Genomic DNA, 19,280 nt, shown 5'->3' with positions numbered 1-19,280 from the left:
CCTCCACCGCAAACTCGTTCATCCATATCTTTATGGACCTTGTTTTGTTCACTGGTCCAAATCATTTGGTGGAGGGGGGATTATGGTGTGGGGGGTTGTTTTTCAGGGGTTGGGATTGGCCCTTTAGTTCCAGTGAAGGGAACTCTTAAGGCGTCAACATACTAAGTCATTTTGGACAATTTCATGCTCCCAACTTGGGAACAGTTCCCTGTGGGAACAGTTTGGGGATGGCCTCTTCCTGTTCCAATATGACTGTGCACCAGGGCACGCAGTAATGTCCATAAAGACATGGATGAGTGAGTTCGGGGTGGAGAAACTTGACTGGCCTGCACAGAATCCTGACCTCAACCCAATAGAACACCTTTGGGATGAATTAGACTGGAGACTGCGAGCCAAGCCTTCTCAACCTCATCAGTGCCTGACCTCACAAGTGCGCTTCTGGAAGAATGGTCAAACATTCCCATAGACACATTCTTAAAGGGGTTGTAAACCCTTGTGCTTTTTCACCTTAATGCATCCTATGCTATAGGATTGTAACAGACCTGGGACATCTTTGGGCACTCCAAAGAGAAGAGTAATGCGGTGCACATAATCTCCGCCCCCCCACTCACCATTCTGTCAAACCCTGTTCTGAGCCACATGTCCTGTCTGAATAATGTGTCAGGGTTTCAGGCGGATGGAAACCCAGACACATGATTCAAAACCTGGAATGTCTGGGTGAATCCCGGACAGGTGGCCATCCTAGTGACACATGGGAAGGTGCTGTATGGTGTAAACTGAACCTCAGAGGATGGTGAAAGGAGTTTTGCAGACATTAAGGAGGTGATACTGCCGCCTCCTAATCTCTGGATTATTTTGGTGCTTTTTTTAATGCCAAATGGCCATTTTGCATTGGAACACTACTGCTAGTTGCAGTGTGGCCCCATTCACTTATACAGGAAAGATTGACAGGCGGCACCACCTGTCGTACAGTGATGAAACCATGGCGGTTGTGGCAATGTGTACGCGCCCAAGCAACACCGTGTTCACTTGTAGGTGGTTGGTTGGGGCAGTAAAAACCACCCGTATAGTTGCATAGTTAGTAAGGTTGAATAAAGACACCAGTCCATCCAGTTCAACCTGAGTGAGTGTCTACAATTGTCCCTATCCCTGTACATTACACACTCACATCGGTCCCTACCCTCAAGGAGCCCACGATCCTAGGTCCCCATTCACATACTGAAAGGAGCCTTCATGAATCCCAGGGAATATATATATATATATATATATATATTTTTTTTTTTAAATAATGGTCCTTTGAATAAAATCAGTGTCTGCGTTGGTATAATTCACTTGTATTTGATTTAAAGGCCAAATAAAAAATGTTTCTGTTAAAATGTATTTTCGGCACCAAGTTCTATTTAATAAGCCCAAAATTCAATGAATGAAGGAAGATGTTTGCTCGAAGCTAAATATTCAAGGAGCCTATGCAATGAAATCCTGAATCCGATATCCTCACCTATATCACATACTGTAAAAAAATTTTTTTTTTTTTTATATACAACGCGCTCAGACATACCTACCCCTACCCGCCATCTCTCCTCTCCAGAGAGCCCGGCTTGTATTGGTAGGGCAAACATATCACCCAAGTGTTAGGCAAGAAAAGATTTTTGAAATTAAATGTCAAAAGTGATTTTTCGGCCAAGGGATGAGGTTTCCCCTCCCTGTTTCACCCACGCGCTCTGCGGGGACCGGCGGGTCTCAAACCATGTAAGAAACGTGGCAGGCTCACCAAACAGAGCTGAACTCCCAGCTAGATTGTTTAGATTTAAATCTGCCGTAAGATATACAGAGGCGAGACTTTTCTTACATCCCATATTATATGTCTGTACATGCTGCTTCCTCTAAAGGGAAACAGGTTAATTTATTTTATTTTTTTAACACTTATACATTTTTTTAAAATTATGATATATTTATATTTTTTATTTATTTAACATACATTTTTTTTAAATTATGATATATTTCTATTTTTTATTTTTTTAACACTTATACATTTTTTTAAAATTATGATATATTTCTATTTTTTATTTTTTTAACACTTATACTTTTTTTTACATTATGATATATTTCTATTTTTTATTTTTTTAACACTTATACATTTTTCCAATTATTTTATATGTCTATTTTTTTAACACTTATACATTTTTTTAAATTGTTATATGTCTATTTTTTTTATTTTTTTTAACACTTATACTTTTTTTTTTTAATTGTTATATGTCTAAGTGTTAAAAAAATAGACATATAAAATAATTTTAAAAAATGTATAAGTGTTAAAAAAAAATAAAAAATAGAAATATATGATAATTTAAAAAAATGTATATTTTTTTTATTTTTTTAACACTTATACATTTTTTAAAATTATGTTATAAGTCTATTTTTTATTTTTTTTAACACTTATACATTTTTTAAAATTATTTTATATGTCTATTTTTTTAACACATACATTTGTTTAAATTGTTATATGTCTATTTTTTTATTTTTTTAACACTTATACATGTCTTCTTTTTTTTTTATTGTTTTAATGTTATATGTCTGTTTTTTTAACACTTATACATTTTTGTAAATTATGTTATATGTCTTTATTTTTTTTTTTTAACGCTATCAGGTTTTCTGCTGATTTTTGTCTTCAGGTTTACCAAAACCATGTAGTGGAAGGGCCTGCCTGATTGCATACAAATTGAAACTCCTAAGGTTTGACCTCATATTATATGGTTTTGGTAAATCTGAAAGAAAAAATCATCAGAAAATCTGGGGCTTTATATTTAAAAAAAAAAAAATATGTTATATGTCTGTTTTTATTTTTATTTTTTTTAACACATACATTTTTTTAAATTATGTTATATGTCTGTTTTTTTTAGTTTTTTTTTTAGTTCGTAACTACATGGTAGGTTAACAAAGGCAGCTTGGTTTTAGGCCTGCTTTGCCTGAATGAAACATATTTTCAGTTGTTTCATCATTGGTGCCCAAGAGAGGACAAGAGGCCCATCAATGGTGTCAGTGGGAGGAATAGTGCTCCATCATTGTTATCGGAGAGAGGACTAGAGCCCCATCATTGGTGACAGTGGGAGGAATAGAACCCCACTATTGCAGTCAAGGGTGGAATAGTGCCCCATCCTTGGCATAAATGGGAGGAATAGTGCCCCATCATTGGTATCAGTGGGAGGAATAGTGCCACATCATTAATGTGCGAGAGAGGACAAGAGCCCCATCATTGGTGTCAGTTGGAGCCAGTGGGGGAATAATGCCCCATCATTGTTGTCAGTCCGAGGAATAGTGCCCCATTGTTGGTGTCAATTGGAGGAATAGTGCCCCATCATTGGTGTCAGTGGGAGGAATAGTGCCCCATCATTGGTGTCAGTTGGTGTCAGTGAGCGGAATAGTGCCCAATCGTTGGTATAAATGGGGGGAATAGTGCCCCATCATTGGTCACAGTGGGAGGAATAGAACCCCACTATTGCAGTCAAGGGCGGAATAGTGCCCCATCCTTGGTATAAATGGGAGGAATAGTGCCCCATAATTGGTATCAGTGGGAGGAATAGTGCCACATCATTAATGTGCGAGAGAGGACAAGAGCCCCATCATTGGTGTCAGTTGGAGCCAGTGGGGGAATAGTGCCCCATCATTGTTGTCAGTCCGAGGAATAGTGGCCCATTGTTGATGTCAATTGGAGGAATAGTGCCCCATCATTGGTGTCAGTGGGAGGAATAGTGCCCCATCTTTGGTGTCAGTTGGTGTCAGTGGGCAGAATAGTGCCCCATCGTTGGTATAAATGGGGGGAATAGTGCCCCATCATTGGTGTCGCTGGGAGGAATAGTGCCACATCATTGGTGTCAGTTGGTGTCAGTGGGCGGAATAGTGCCCCATCGTTGGTATAAATGGGGGGAATAGTGCCCCATCACTGGTGTCTCTGGGAGGAATAGTGCCACATCACTGGTGTCTGAGAGAGGACAAAAGCCTCATCATTGGTGTCATTTGGTGTCAGTGGGGGAATAGTGCCCCATCATTGGTGTCAGTGGGAGGAATAGTGCCTCATCATTGGTGTCCGAGAGAGGACAAGACCCCCATCATTGGTGTCAGTTGGCATCAGTGGGAGGAATAGTGTCCTGTTACTGGTGTCCGAGAGAGGACAAGAGCCCCGTCATTAGTGTCAGTAGGAGGAATAGTGTCCCATCATTGGTGTCAGTGGGAGGAATAGGGCCCCATCATTGGTGTCAGTTGGAGGAATAGTGCCCCATCATTGATGTCAGTGGGAGCAATAGTGCCCTAATCATTGTTGTCAGTGGGGGCAATAGTGCCCCATTATTGGTGTCAGTTGGAGGACTAGTGCCCCATTATTGGTGTCAGATGGAGGACTAGTGCCCCATCATGGGTGTCAGTGGAAGGAATAGTGCCCCATCATTGATGTCAGTGGGAGCAATAGTGCCCCATTATTGGTGTCAGTTGGAGGACTAGTGCCCCATTATTGGTGTCAGATGGAGGACTAGTGCCCCATCATGGGTGTCAGTGGAAGGAATAGTGCCCCATCATTGATGTCAGTGGGAGGAATAGTGCCCCATCATTAGTGTCAGTTGGAGGAATAGTGCCCTAATCATTGTTGTCAGTGGGGGCAATAGTGTCCCATTATTGGTGTCAGTTGGAGGAATAGGGCCCCATCATGGGTGTCAGTTGGAGGAATAGTGCCCCATCATTGGTGTCAGTGGGAGGAATAGTGCCCTAATCATTGTTGTCAGTGGGGGCAATAGTGCCCCATTATTGGTGTCAGTTGGAGGAATAGGGCCCCATCATGGGTGTCAGTTGGAGGAATAGTGCCCCATCATGGGTGTCAGTGGAAGGAATAGTGCCCTAATCATTGGTGTCAGTGGGGGCAATAGTGCCCCATTATTGGTGTCAGTTGGAGGAATAGTGCCCCATCATTGGTGTCAGTGGGAGGAATAGTGCCCCATCATGGGTGTCAGTGGAAGGAATAGTGCCCCATCATGGGTGTCAGTGGAAGGAATAGTGCCCCATCATTGGTGTCAGTGGAGGAGAATAGTGCCCACCCCTCTGTTGGTGTCAATGGGAGGAATAGTGACCCAAGGGCAAGCAAGGGCCACAGTTTAGAGACCCTTGGTCTATAGCATAGTGAAGGACACTGCCACCCTGATACAATACTGTAGGGGGACCAGAATAGGATGAACATGACTTTACACATTTTCGGCAGTCATGTAGAAGTGGACCTGCCCTCTAAGACCTTCCCTTCGTGTTCTCCTGAGCCCCGGTACAGTACTCTTAGAAGCACTACTTGGACAGTTAATGATGCATTAATTCTGTTTAAGTGAGTGGAAGGCAATCCATAATTGTGTGTTAATCTGCTCCTCTTGGTTTCTTTCTCGTGTCAATATCTCTCCTTGTATCTCTCCCGGGGGCTGCCTGGCAGCTTTTTGACTAAAGGACAAGCTGGCCAAGATATTGACGCCTTTATGTCTCGGTTACAGTGATAGTCCCATTAGATCTGTCACTTACACAGCGAGACCATCCGCAGAGTGTTGGCTCACATCTGTCAACGCGCCTGGAATAAAAACGCATTGCCCGCAGCCACCTATCATGTGCAGGCTTTTATTATATCACAGTCACTTGTGAATGTGGGCTTGGCTGCTATAGGTCAATCTGGACATTTCTTTTTTTTATGCACTTATGTATTGGATGGAGTAGGGAAGGGATTGAGTTCCCAGCCAGAGGGAAGGGTCCCCAGCGTCCCCACTGGGAAGATTTTACCTTACTGCCCCATGATGCCCAGTGGTGGAAAGTGGAAAAATAGTGCTGGACCTGTAGGGTTGATTTATTGGTATAGTTAGTTTAACGTATTGATATTATTATAATTAATCTGGTTCCCAGGCAAGTGGCTTCTACACCCTAGGGCAGTGATGGCAAACCTTGGCACCCCAGATGTTTTGGAACTACATTTCCCATGATGCTCGTCCACTCTGCCGTGTAGCTGAGCATCATGGGAAATGTAGTACCACAACATCTGGGGTGCCAAGGTTCGCCATCACTGCCCTAGGTCATCTCCATGGCCTCCTTGGCTTGTGGTGTAATGTAACAAAAATTGAAACTGAAGCACCACACCACTGTTAAAAGGTCCAGATAGTACTGTATTCCAATAAAAGTCATGGGAACAATCCAAAGAGTAGCCAATGCGTTTCAGGGGTTCCAAAAACACCCACTTCTTCAGGGCTAAAAAACAAAAACAAAAAACATCTCCAAACAGATGCCACAGCTACCAGTCATGCTCCCTTGTAATCACTGGCTCTTCAGCTTGATGCCATGATTTGCCATTAGGGCAACTTTGTATCTACTGCCTGGCCCAATACCCAGACCCATTGTGAATCATAGAACTGGAAACTGAAGCACCACACCATCGTTAAAAGGTCCAGATATGACTTTATTCCCCCCCAAAAAAAGTTGTAGGAACAATCCAAAGAGTAACCAACGTATTTCAGGGTTCCAAAAAATGGCCACTTCTTCAGGGCTAGGAAAAAAACACCTCCATATTAATACAATAATATGAAGAAACGCAAACAGATGCCACTGCTTGCTAAAGGATTGGCTATCCAACTACGCTCCTTTCCTCACCGGCTCTCCGGCTTTGCCATTAGGGAGACTTTGCCTCCACTGCCTGGCCCAAAAAAACTCTGTCATACCCAGACCCATTGTGAATCTTAACCCTTGTACACACGGTCGGAGAATCCGTCGGAATGTGTCCTATCGGACCGTGTTGTCAGATAATCCGACTGTGTGTGGTCTGCATCGGACTGTTTCCGTCGGAATATCCGTCGGACCCAATTTTCCAACTTGCTAGAAATATTTTCCGACAAACTGGTCCGATAGGACATACTCCGATCATGTGTAGAGAATTCCGATCGGACAAAGTGCCACGCATGCTCAGATCAAATTCCTACATCAAAGCTATTGGCTACTAGCCTGAACGTAGTCCCATCGTAACGAAATTACGTCATCACGTTCTGAAAGATCGGATTTTTCGACAACTTTGTCCGATCGTGTGTATGCAACAGTTTCGGACAAGATCCGACGGATTTGGTTGTCGAAATGTCCGACTGTGTGTACAAGGGCATAGAGCTGGAAACTGAAGTACAAAACTACTGTTAAAATGTCCAGAGGGGGTAATTCAAAGTGTATCCAACATGTTTTGGGGGTCCAAAAAAGCCCCCTTCATCAGGGCTAAAAAAACAAAAACATAAGGACATCTCCATATTAATTCCATATCCATACAATATCCCCTTCTCTCAGTCATCGTCAAAACCAAATACTCAACAGAAAATAATATTAGATGTATAAAAACGAATGTCAGATAACATTGAATTGATAATCAATGGACAAGAACATCAGACAAATGTAAGAATCTGTATAATAAAAGACAGTTCATCAATTGGGTTAAAAAACACTTTTTACTTTGAGGTTCTTTTATATTGATTATCTATTCAGTGTTATCTAACATTAAAGTATTACTAAACCCACAACAGTAAAATCAGTCTATATATGCAGTAAAGCACGCTTGTTATACTCAATGTGGAACCTAAAGGGCTAATCCTCTGCATTGTGTAAAAAGGCTGTTTGATTCTGTCTTTTCTGATCCTCCCCTTCTTCCACTGTCCCCAATCCATCTCCTGATAGTACAGAGCCTTGGGGGCAAGCTGCACCTGCTCAGTTTGGCTCTTGGGAGGGTGCATGTGAACAGCCCAGGGCCAATCAGCACTGTTTAGACAGAGGGTCAGGGGCCCTACAGCCTCATAGGACAGTGAGGGGAGAATGAAAAACTTCTCCTACAAGCTTTAACCAGACACTGATAGAATTCACAAGGCTGCTATATACTGCTGATGAGAAAAGGTATTTAGCAGTTTATATTTACTAAAATAATTGGATTTCCATGTTCTGTGTACTGTGGGAGACCAGATATATTAAATGCATGGTTCGGGGTTTAGTAACACTTTAATTTTTATACATTCAATACTGTTTAGACATGTGCAATTTGTTTCGTTCCTAATAAATTTTTTTACGAATTTTGACAAAAACATCCGAATTAACAAAAGCCAGTTTAAAGAATTTTCGTAAATTTGAATATTCAAAAATTCGTAAAGTCGAAAATTCGTAAATTTGAAATTTGGAAATCTGCTAACCCGAAAAATTTGAAAATCTGAGATCATAACTAACTATTAAATTAAGGTATTGGAATTTCCTTTCAAATTTTACTTTTAGTGAACGTAATGAATACAAATTCATCCGAAGTTACGAATTATCCAAAATAATGAATGCCGTATCGAAATGAATGGAACGTAACAAATTATTAATAATAAATAATAATAATAAAAAAAATGTATTATTATTATTTAGTATTCATTTGTTCCGTTCCATTTGTTTAGATGCGGTATTCGTTATTTTGGATAATTCATAACTTCGGATAAATTTGCAAAATTTGAACAGTAATTCCAATACCTATAATTTAATAGTTAATTATTATTAGTTAATAAGTTAGTTATTATTTCGAATTTTCTGAATTTCATTCTTTAGAATTTTCAGATTTTCTTTCTTATTTTCGGATTTTGTAATTTACGAATTTAGAAATTTACGAATTGCAATCATAACAAATGACACGAAAAATGAAAAATAAAAGGAATGAGACGTTTGAGTTTGGACCCTCGAAATGCATTAGTTCCTGATTGGGTTGTCCCCTGAATTTCACTAGAGTAAAATCATATCGGAACCTTTTAATAGTGGTGTGGTGCTTTTTTATGATTTCCAGTGGGTCTGGATATGACAGAGTTTTTCTCAGGCAATGGAGGCAAAGTCTCCCCAATGGCAAACTATGGCTATCACTGCACAGCTGGAGAGCCAGTGATTAGGAGGGAGTGTGGTTGCTAGCCAATCCCCTAGCAGGAGGGGCATCTGCTTGCGTTTCTCCATATAATTGTTTGGAGATTTCTTTTGTAGCCCCGAAGAAGGGGGTCATTTCAGGAACAAAGAAACACGTTGCCTACTCTTTGGCTTGTTCCCATGACTTTTATTGGGATAAAGTTAAATCTTGACCTTTTAACAGTGGTGTTGTGCCTCAATTTCTGTTTGCTTTTCTGAAGGCTGCCAATGGCCAGTTCTTGGAAGTGGCGCTAGTTTCAGGCCAGGCACATCACGGTGTTTTAGAGGTTTACTCTGCCCCAGAACTAGCCCTTCTTCTGAGAGTCAGACAATGGAAGCCTTCATCATTGGATTCAAGCTTCATCTGTGACAATTAACAGACATGTACCCTTTAATGATCCAACCTACTACTTGACTTTTTTTAACCCAATTGATGAACTGAAATTGTGCCTTTTATTATTTGGATTCTCACATTTGTCTGGGGTTCTTGTAAGTTGAATATTCAATATTATCTGACATTCGTTTTTATACTTCCAATACTAGTATCTGTTGGGTATTTGGTTCCAACTATGACTCCGAAGGAGGGACATTGTATGGACATAGCCCTGATGAAAGTAGAGATCCCCCAAATATTTTGGATACACTTTGGATTGTCCCCTTGACTTTTATTGGAATAAAGTCATATCTGGACCTTAACGGTTGTGTGGTGCTTCAGTTTCTGTTTGAATTACTGGAGGCTGCCAATGGCCCATTCTTGGAAGTGGCGCTAGTTCCAGGACAGGCACATCACTGTGTTGTAGAAGTTTACTCTGCCCCAGAACTAGAACTTCTTCTGGGAGTTAGACAATGGCAGCTTTCCTCATTGGATTCAAGCTTCATCTGTGACAATTAACGGACATGTACCCTTTAATGATCCAACCTACTATGTGACTGTTTTTTAACCCAATTGATGAACTGGAATTGTGTCTTTTATTATTTGGAGCCTCACATTTGTCTGGGGTTCTTTTACGTTGATTATTTATTCCATGTTATCTGACATTTGTTTTTATACTTCCAATACTAGTAGCTGTTATGTATTTGGTTTCAACTATGACTTCAAAGGAGGGACATTGTATGGACATAGCCCTGATAAAAGAGGGCTTAGGGGACCCCTGAAATATTTTGGATACACTTTGGATTATGTTTCGCCATATAATTGTTTGGAGATTTCTTTTGTAGCCCCAAAGAAGGGGGTAATTTCTGGAACAAAGAAACACGTTGTCTACTCTTTGGCTTTGGCTGACATTAGTTTTTATACTTCCATTACTAGTATCTGTTGGGTATTTGGTTTCAACTATGACTCCAAAGGAGGACATTGTATGGACATAGCCCTGATGAAAGGGGGTTTAGAAATATTTTGGATACACTTTGGATTATCCCCTTGACTTTTATTGGAATAAAGTCATATCTGGACCTTAAAGGTGGTGTGGTGCTTCAGTTTCTTTTGGAATTTCTGGAGACCACCAATGGCCCATTCTTGGAAGTGGTGCTAATTCCAGTTCCAGGACAGGCACATCACTGTGTTTTAGAGGTTTACTCTGCCCTTCAACTAGCACTTCTTCTGAGAGTCAGGCAATGGAAGCCTTCTTCGTTATATTCAAGCTTCATCTGTGACAGTTAACAGACAGGTACTTTTTAATGATCCAACCTTGACATGAAACCTGTACAGTCTGAATATATTTATCTACAAGTTCTTGCAGTGCCTTTTCCAAGGTATTCTATGTTTCTGTTTAGTACCTTAGTGCCCGGCTAAGCTTGTCGTAGTTCATGTGCGGCTTGCACTTGCGGATGCCCCACAGTCTCGCCACCTCATCGGGGTCCTTAATGACGAACTCTCCGTAGTCTCCCTGCCAGGCGATGAAATCGTGGTACTCTTCTTTCTGGAGAAGCTCTAGAATGAAGTGCCAGAGCTGGATCTGTCTGGAACCTGGGCTGGATTCCGGCTTATAGGCCCAGTCAGGAAAGGCAAACCCTGCAAAGGGAAGGAAGCAGATTGAAGCATAGCCAACATGAAAAGCCACTTTTATCGCTTAAAAAAAACCAAAATCATAGAAGCTCTGTGTGTGTTCTTCTATTTTATACTGTTTTATGCCTTATTTTGGAATAATCTTAGCTTTTATTTTCATTTCTGAATTTAGTCCTTGTATCTGTCTGTCTGTAATTTTGCTCTTTCTAGTGTTATGTTGGCAGGTTTTATGCACACTAGTATTTTTAAGCACCTAGAAGCTGGTATGAGCATTTTTTTCTGCTCCTAGAAGCTAAATAGTGTTGTTCTATGTGTCCATGCACACTACTTTAGGTTATTAGCATTTTTTGAGCTTTGGCATCTAGTAGCAGGAAAAAAATGTTTTTGGAGAGTTTATCTAGCAGCTTTTTATTTTTCTTTGGCTCCATGCACACGAGCGTTTTTCATAAGCTTAAATCACTAAATGAAAAATGCTGAGAATAGCATTTTTGCGCCAGCTTCTAGTAGCATTTTAGTAGCTTTAGGCTAGGTTTTCACTATTGCGACCTGAAAATAGTGCGATTTTTCCATGATTTTTGCTGAGATTGTTACCGCGATTTTGCCACAATTTTGAGACTTGCCTGTGTATTCTTGAGGTCTATGGCCCTCAAGTTGCATCAAAGTGGGACAAAAGTAGTGCAGGGACTACTTTGAAGTCACTGCGACTTGAAGACACACAGATATGAACGGTACACATTGAAAATCATCGTGTAAGATCTGTAGCCAGCAGCGATGATCGAGCAGCAAATATCCGACAGGGTGATCTAAGTCTATCAGTAGGTTGACTGTACAGCCACTCTGGCCATACATGGATAGAAATTTGGCCGGGTTTAGGCACTCTCAGCTCTCACTCTCGGGTTTGGCTGCCAGCTCACCTCCTCTATGTACAACACAGGGCTAATAGTCCCTCATTGCTCAAGATGACGCCATGACCACCCACAGCCCAGGGCACCAGGGAGAAGAGGACAGCACTGAAGCCGTCTGGATCAGGAAATAAAACCTTCTCCTCCAATTCTCCGAGAAATACTGTTCGATGAGCATGTGACCCTTTCAGGGCGGGGGACCCATTAAAAGGGTATTATTTTTTACAATTCTAGAGTTCAGCTTTAAAAAGAAGATGTAATGACCAAAGAGCAAACATAAAAAAAGCATGAAGAGGTAAAAAGAGATCATTAAAGCCCATCCGAAGTCAAAGAAAATGATTTCCAGCTATAGAAACAATATGCTAAACACTTCCGTTTTGTTGTCATGGGCAGACTGAGCATGCTTACAGGGGGAGAGAGCAGCGTGATGACCCCATTGTTGTGCTGCTGTCCCTTAGATGCCTGGGCAGGTGGCAGGTTAGCGATGGGTCATCGTGATTGATGTTGTATTTACAGCGCTGAATGCCATGGTTGACCTTGGATTACTTTTGGGGACATTAATAAAATGTATTATAAAACCAAGTAAGTATGTGGTTGTGTTTCATGGTAATTCAAGGATTTTTTGATTCAGTGAGTGTGAGTTTACTTACTTTTAGCCCTTTTTTTAAGAAGGGGATATTATTACAGCCCTATACTTATTCCCTTAGAATATTATATTTATAAAGGAGTTAGAACATACTACCAAGAGTCAACTCCAATAGACTTCAATGGGGTTCGATGGCACGTTTTGGTTTTATAGACTTTAAGATGGATTTGCCGAAATCCCCAAGAACCAAATCTGGGCATTACCACTCATCTCTACTCAGGCACCAGATATTTATACTATATATAAACCCACAATATATGTACTCACCACCGGATATATACTATATATAAACATCTGCTATAAACTATATACTCAACACTGGATATATAAACTACTAATATACAGTATTACATAGATGACACTGGATATATACTATATATAAATCCTTAATATATACTATTCAGTAAACATAACTCTAGATAGTATATACACGGCACTGGAAATATACTATATATACATCCCTAATATATACTATATAAATCCTTAATATATACTATACAGTAAACATAACTCTATATACTATATATAGTATATACACGGCACTGGATATATACTATATATAAACATCTGATATAAACGATTTACTCAACACTGGATATATAAACCCCTAATATACAGTATTACATACTTGACACTGGATATATACTATATATATCCCTAATATATACTATACAGTGAACATAACTCTATAAACTATATATAGTATATACACGACACTGGATATATACTATATATAAATCCTTAATATATACTATATATACAATGCTGGATACATACCATCCACACACTGCTAGGGATATACTATATATATCCCTAATATATGCTATATATACAATGCTGGATACGTACTATCCACACACTACTAGGGATATACTATATATATATCCCTAATATATACTGTATATATACAATGCTGAATACATACTATCCTCACACTACTGGGGATATACTATATATACATCCCTAATATATACTATATATACAATGCTGGATACACACCATCCACATACTACTAGGGATATACTTTATATACATCCCTAATATATACTATATATACAATGCTGGATACATACTAGCCACATACTACTGGGGATATACTATATATATCCCTAATATATACTATATATACAATGCTAGATACATACTAGCCACACACTACTGGGGATATACTATATATACATCCCTATATATATATACTATGCTGGATACATACTATCCACACACTACTGGGTCTATACTATATATATATAAATCCCTGATATACTATATATGCAACTGCATAAAAAAAACTATATATAAATCTGTGACATGTGCTATATACATATACATAAGAATGGATACATAACTCCTGGTTGTATACTAAATACACAACACTGTATATATACTATAAATAAACCCCTGATATATGCTAAATACGCAACACTGGATCAATACTATATATAAACCCCTAAAATATGCTAAAAAGAAAACACTGGCTATAAATGATATACAAATCCTTAATATATTCTATACATACAGCACTGGATATATATACTATGTACATTTATAGACGATAGCATCGGTGACTTAATACTGCTGTACTTCTCTATATATACTTCTCAAAATAATTTTCTTAGCTTTGTACTCTGAAGGAAGAAATATTCCAAAGACACCTCTATTGATGTTAACTTTATTATTTTTATTATCATCTATAATAATATTAATAATAATAATAATAATAGTTATTATTATTGTTTATTGTGTTACTTCAGTCCTCCCATCTACAGCAATTCCTTCACCTCTGTCCTCAGTATAATTTAGTTTTCCATCTCCCTTTTTCTCTAATTTTCCCATCTCTCGGCACATCCATCTCATGTGATACCGGTGACCCCTCTGGATTGCCTGTTTATTCAATTTCCATCTGTCTCCTCTGTCCTCCCCCTACATTACATTCCAGCAGGGCAACCCAACTCCCCGGTGCCTGGCCGCTATGAGCGCTTCACCCAGAGAGCGGAATCCCTCCATCCTTCTCTTCTGGGCAGAGAGGGATACAATCTTTTTTGATTTCCTATTGTATATCATTATTGAGTATGACAGAAAACAAAATGCTTTCATTCTACAAAACAGAGGATTAAAGGAGCAATACAAATATTTCATCTTGGAAAAGTGACAGCGATTTTTAGAAATTTGTTTTATAGCAGGCACAAGAAAATATAGATCTGATATTATTGTTGCATAGATTTTAAATGTAACCACTTTTGTTACACTAATACTTTTCGTCAACCATAATCAATATTGTTTTTTGTACATGTAATTTGTTTTTATGCTTGATTTTCAAATGTACAACTGTAAAGGTTATTTGTTAACTTGCTGGTCCCTTAATAAAAAAAAAAAAAAAAATTTTAAAAATAAAACATTTTAAAAAAATTTTTTGTTGCTGTATATTATTGGACAGGTACAATATGTACTATTGGCAAGAGTTTATCTGAGGCATGTGGAGTATGGACTGAGAATGTATAAATTATTCACTCTTAAAAAAAGACTGACTCTCTTGCAAAAGTTTCTGAACTTTATTTAATGAGAGGATAGGACGATGCTGGGAAAGCAGGGAATTGGTTTGGGCAATGCCGAGTATTGGGATAGGATGGGGATGGGGAATAGAAGGCAGGATATTGCTGTGGTGGGATATGAGGGTAATATGGTGCTTAAAACATATTGGTGTCAGATAGTGCTGGGGGGTGTAATGGGGTAGGAGGGGGTGGTAGGTAAGGACTGGGATGGGGATGGGAGATATGGGGATAGTATGGTGCTGGGAGTATTGGGATAGGATGGCAATAGGGTAAAGAAGGCAGGATATTGCTGTGGTGGGATATGAGGGTAATATGGTGCTGAAAACATATTGGTGTCAGATAGTGCTGGGGGTGTAATGGGGTAGGATGGGGTGGTAGGTAAGGACTGGGATGGGGATGGGAGATATGAGGATAGTATGGTGCTGGGAGTATTGGGGTAGGATGGGAATAGGGTAAAGAAGGCAGGATATTGCTGTGGTGGGATATGAGGGTAATATGGCGCTGAAAACATATTGGTGTCAGATGGTGCTGAGGGGGTGTAATGTTGTAGGATGAGGTGGGAGATAAGGACTGGAATGTGGATGGGAGATATGGGTATAGTATGATGTTGGGGGATTTGGGGTAGGATGCTGCAGGGGGTACTGGGGTTGGATGCGGAAGAGGATATGATTGTAGAATAGTGCTGAAGTGTAAGGAGATAGGATGGGATTGGGTGGTACAGGGGTGTACAGATACCGGGGGGTTTGGGATGATGCTGGAGGGTATGGTGGTAAGTAGGTACTTGGGGGATATGGGGGTGGATTGGTGGGTGAGAGGATATGGGGAAGGAATTGTGCGGTAGATATGGTAGTGGAATTGTTGGTGATTTGAGGCTGGGAAATATTAGGAAGTAGAATGTTAGGACCACAATATAGGGGTAGTACGGTGCTAGGAATGCAGGGATGGATTATTGTTAAGGAGATATTGAATGGTGCTGAGGGTATGTGGAGGTAGGATGCTGTTGATGGTATGGGGCAAGTTGGTACTTACCAATTATGGGGGGTGCTGTAAGGCTATGGGAGATAGAATTGTGCAGGAGGATATAGCGGAGGGATTGTGCTGAGGATATTGGAGTGGGATGGTGCTAGGGTTTATGCAGTAAACAAATAGTCATGGGACATGGTTCTGATTTTATGCATTTACGTTTTCCTTTAAAAAAAAGTGAGATTTTGTTTCAGGGGTAGTATTTGGGGAATTTTTTATTTTTATAGATTTTTTTTAATCTTTACTTTATACTGATAGAGCTTTTTTTTTGTTTTTCTTTTAAGTTTGGTGTGCAGAATCCACTTGTTGCTGTTCATTTAGTCTTTAGGGCTCTCTTTTATCTGCAGCACACTGCTGCATCTTTTGAAAAGAAAAGTACAAGAACAGTGTGCACCTAAATCACCTACATTTAAAGCAATCCCTATCCTCACATATAAAGTAAAAGTTAGGCATAGACCATTTAGGCCTATTTTTCCAGATCTGTCCTGCTGCTGACCAATTTTACACTGCTGTATATTCATTCTTGTAGTAAAGCCCTAACCTGTGCTCTTTGTTTCTAGTAAATTGTGCCTAGCATTGCTATTTAAAATGGTCCTGTTGCTGGCCACTTTTACACAGCTGTGTCTTCTACAGTCCCTTAACTCGTATGTCACCTACCAGTACCTTTTTCTCTAGTATATTTTTCAGCCAATTCCCTGTTTTTAAAAATGTCCCGCTGCTGGACAATAATATATAACTTTATCATCTTCTGTCTTTTAATTTTCAATGAACATTAGACAGAAATTGGCCAGTTTCAGGACAGTTTTACATTAGCAAGAACAGGGCAGCCTCTGTGAACTGCTAGGCAAATTCTAAATGTTGAGCAAAGCTGGTCTACTTCTTCTATTGTAATGTAGACAGATGCAGTCACAGGAATGAACAGAAGGTTAACATGTTTCACACATCCTGTGCTTAGTCATAACTAAATGGGGAATTGTAAAACAAACTATACATTTTTTGGCCAAATATGCCCTGCCAGTGTACCATGTCAATGAGACTGTGAAAATCATACTGTTCAGTAACAGCACATATAGCTTTAAGGCATCCCTCAAGCATGATATTTAAACAATGTATATTCTCGATATTGCCCTTGAAGCTGCATGAAAAGTTCCTTTCTCTGCTATATGGTATTCGTAATTTTTTTTATTTTATTTGTTTTACACTACACGTCCCTAGTGGCAGTACCCAGCTTTCCATGCATTTTTTTTACAGTAGTTTGCCCATTAGCCCAAAAAATGTCCATTCCAATGTCAAGATTTGTATCCCAGAGAATATTTTTGTATAATTTAAGGTCAGGTTTACTGAATTCTGAACAAGATTTTCCAAACCCTTTGGCAAATTGAACCTGAGCATATTCACCCATTACTAATATTCCAGTGTTGCTTGGTAAGGTAGGTTACAGCCTCAAAGAACTTGAGCATTTACAGGTCACCTGAGCTCCCCTGGGTGGTTTTATGGATCAGCCTTGTTTCATGTTCTTATTCACCTCCTCCCTCAGGTTCTTTTCTTTTTACCTTCCTTATCTGTACACCTCTGTCCAACTTCTCAGTCTACTGCTGATTTTTTTTCCTTTTTTCTTTCCCAGTCTTCTTGTAAGGAAACACTCTGTTATGAAGCACTTTCATTGACCTGTTCTTTGTAAATGTGACCCTTTCTCCATGTACCTCTGTATTGTAGTGGCTGTCTCAAATAGCTCCCCTCTTCACCTGTTTCAGGTTTTTTTTCTGCTGATGACCCTCACTTCTCTTTCCTCTCTTATTTCAACCCTTTCAACTCCTTCCTCCGACTTCGACTGCCTACTTCTTTCTATCTCAAGTTTGAGCTTTCTCCTCCCTCCACTCTTTTTCTGCCCCCACCCCTTCATCCTCTCTCCTGCTCACCCTTTCACCCAACTCCTCTTTCAGATTTCTATTTTTCCTTTCTCCTGTCTGACTCTTACTCTTTATGTCTTCTGCTGACCCTCTTTACCTTAATCTCTCCTACTGTACTCTTCCTTATGCTCTCTGAAGAGCCCATTCTCCTTTTATTTTCTCCAGCTCACAAACTGTTCTTCCTCTTGAATCTCCTCTGTTCCTGATCCTTTCTAGTGGTTTATCTTTCTAGCATCTCCCTTTTTTTATTTTTACCTTCTGACCTAATCTTCTTACTCTCTCCGACAAACCCATCTTCTTACTCATGTCCCACAATCCCACCTCCTTTCTCTTTGCTACTGCCATATAGCCTATTGTTTTTTCCTCTCTAACTTTTCCTGTTGACCTCCCACAATGATAACCTCCTTCTTCCACTCTCCTACTGGCCCACCTCCTTTCTCTCCCCTACTGTGTTATCACCTATTTTTTTGTCTACTGACTTAATCTCTAATTCCTCTTTCTTGCTTGCTCCGTCTTCTTTCTCTCTTCTATGGTCCCATCTCTGTTCTTGTTTCTCCTTACCACATGCCCTTCCTCTCTCCTATTGCCCAGACTCCTTTCTCTTTGCTCTTTACCCCAACTCCTTCCTCTCTTATAATGTCCCATCTATTTTCTCTTTCCCCTTTACTCCACCTCTTTTCCCTCTTCAACTGTCTTATCTTCCTTCTCTTTACCCATCGCTTTCCTCTCTCCTACTGTCCCATCTATCTCCTCTGACTCTTTTGCCACATTCCCTTACCCTCTCCTATTGTCCCATCTATCTCCTTTGTCCCTTTTGCCACATCCCCTTCCTCTCCCCTACTGTCCCATCTCCCTCCTCCATATCTCATCTTTTTTCTCTCTCCTACTGTCCCTCCTCTTTATCCCATCTCATTCCATTCTCCCACCGTCCCTTCTCCCTCCTCTTTCCTCTTACCAGATCTCCTTCTTCTCTCTTACTGTCCCACCTCCCTCCTCGTTCATCATTCCAGATCTCATTCTTCTCTCATACTTTCACATCTTCCTCCTCTTTCCTCTTACCAGATCTCTTTCTTCTCTCTTACTTTCCCATCTTTCTTGTCTTTCATCTTACCAGATCTCCTTCTTCTCTCTTACTTTCCCATCTTCCTCCTCTTTCCTCTTATCAGATCGTCTCTTCTCTCTTACTTTCCCATCTTCCTCCTCTGTCATCTTACCAGATCTCCTTCATCTCTCTTAATTTCCCATATTCTTCCTCTTACCATATCTCTTCTTCCCTCTTACTGTCCCATCTTCCTCCGC

At 39.9% G+C, this 19,280-nt stretch overlaps 1 protein-coding gene across 2 annotated transcripts in view; it reads right to left on the bottom strand.

Annotated features, from left to right (window-relative positions):
• The window catches only part of ERFL (ETS repressor factor like), a 111,996-nt gene that overhangs the window by 17,124 nt on the left and 75,592 nt on the right, over positions 1-19,280 (bottom strand). For both annotated transcript variants that reach the window (XM_077456656.1, XM_077456655.1), the window contains one exon: positions 10,723-10,957. In XM_077456656.1, coding sequence (XP_077312782.1) covers positions 10,723-10,957 — 235 coding nt within the window. The remainder of the gene's footprint in view (positions 1-10,722; positions 10,958-19,280) is intronic.

Source organism: Lithobates pipiens, unplaced genomic scaffold (assembly GCF_037356315.1).
Source record: "Lithobates pipiens isolate NorthernLeopardFrog02 unplaced genomic scaffold, aLitPip1_a1.2 Scaffold_27, whole genome shotgun sequence".
NCBI lineage: Eukaryota > Metazoa > Chordata > Amphibia > Anura > Ranidae > Lithobates > Lithobates pipiens.
This window is presented reverse-complemented; position numbering and strand designations above follow the sequence as displayed.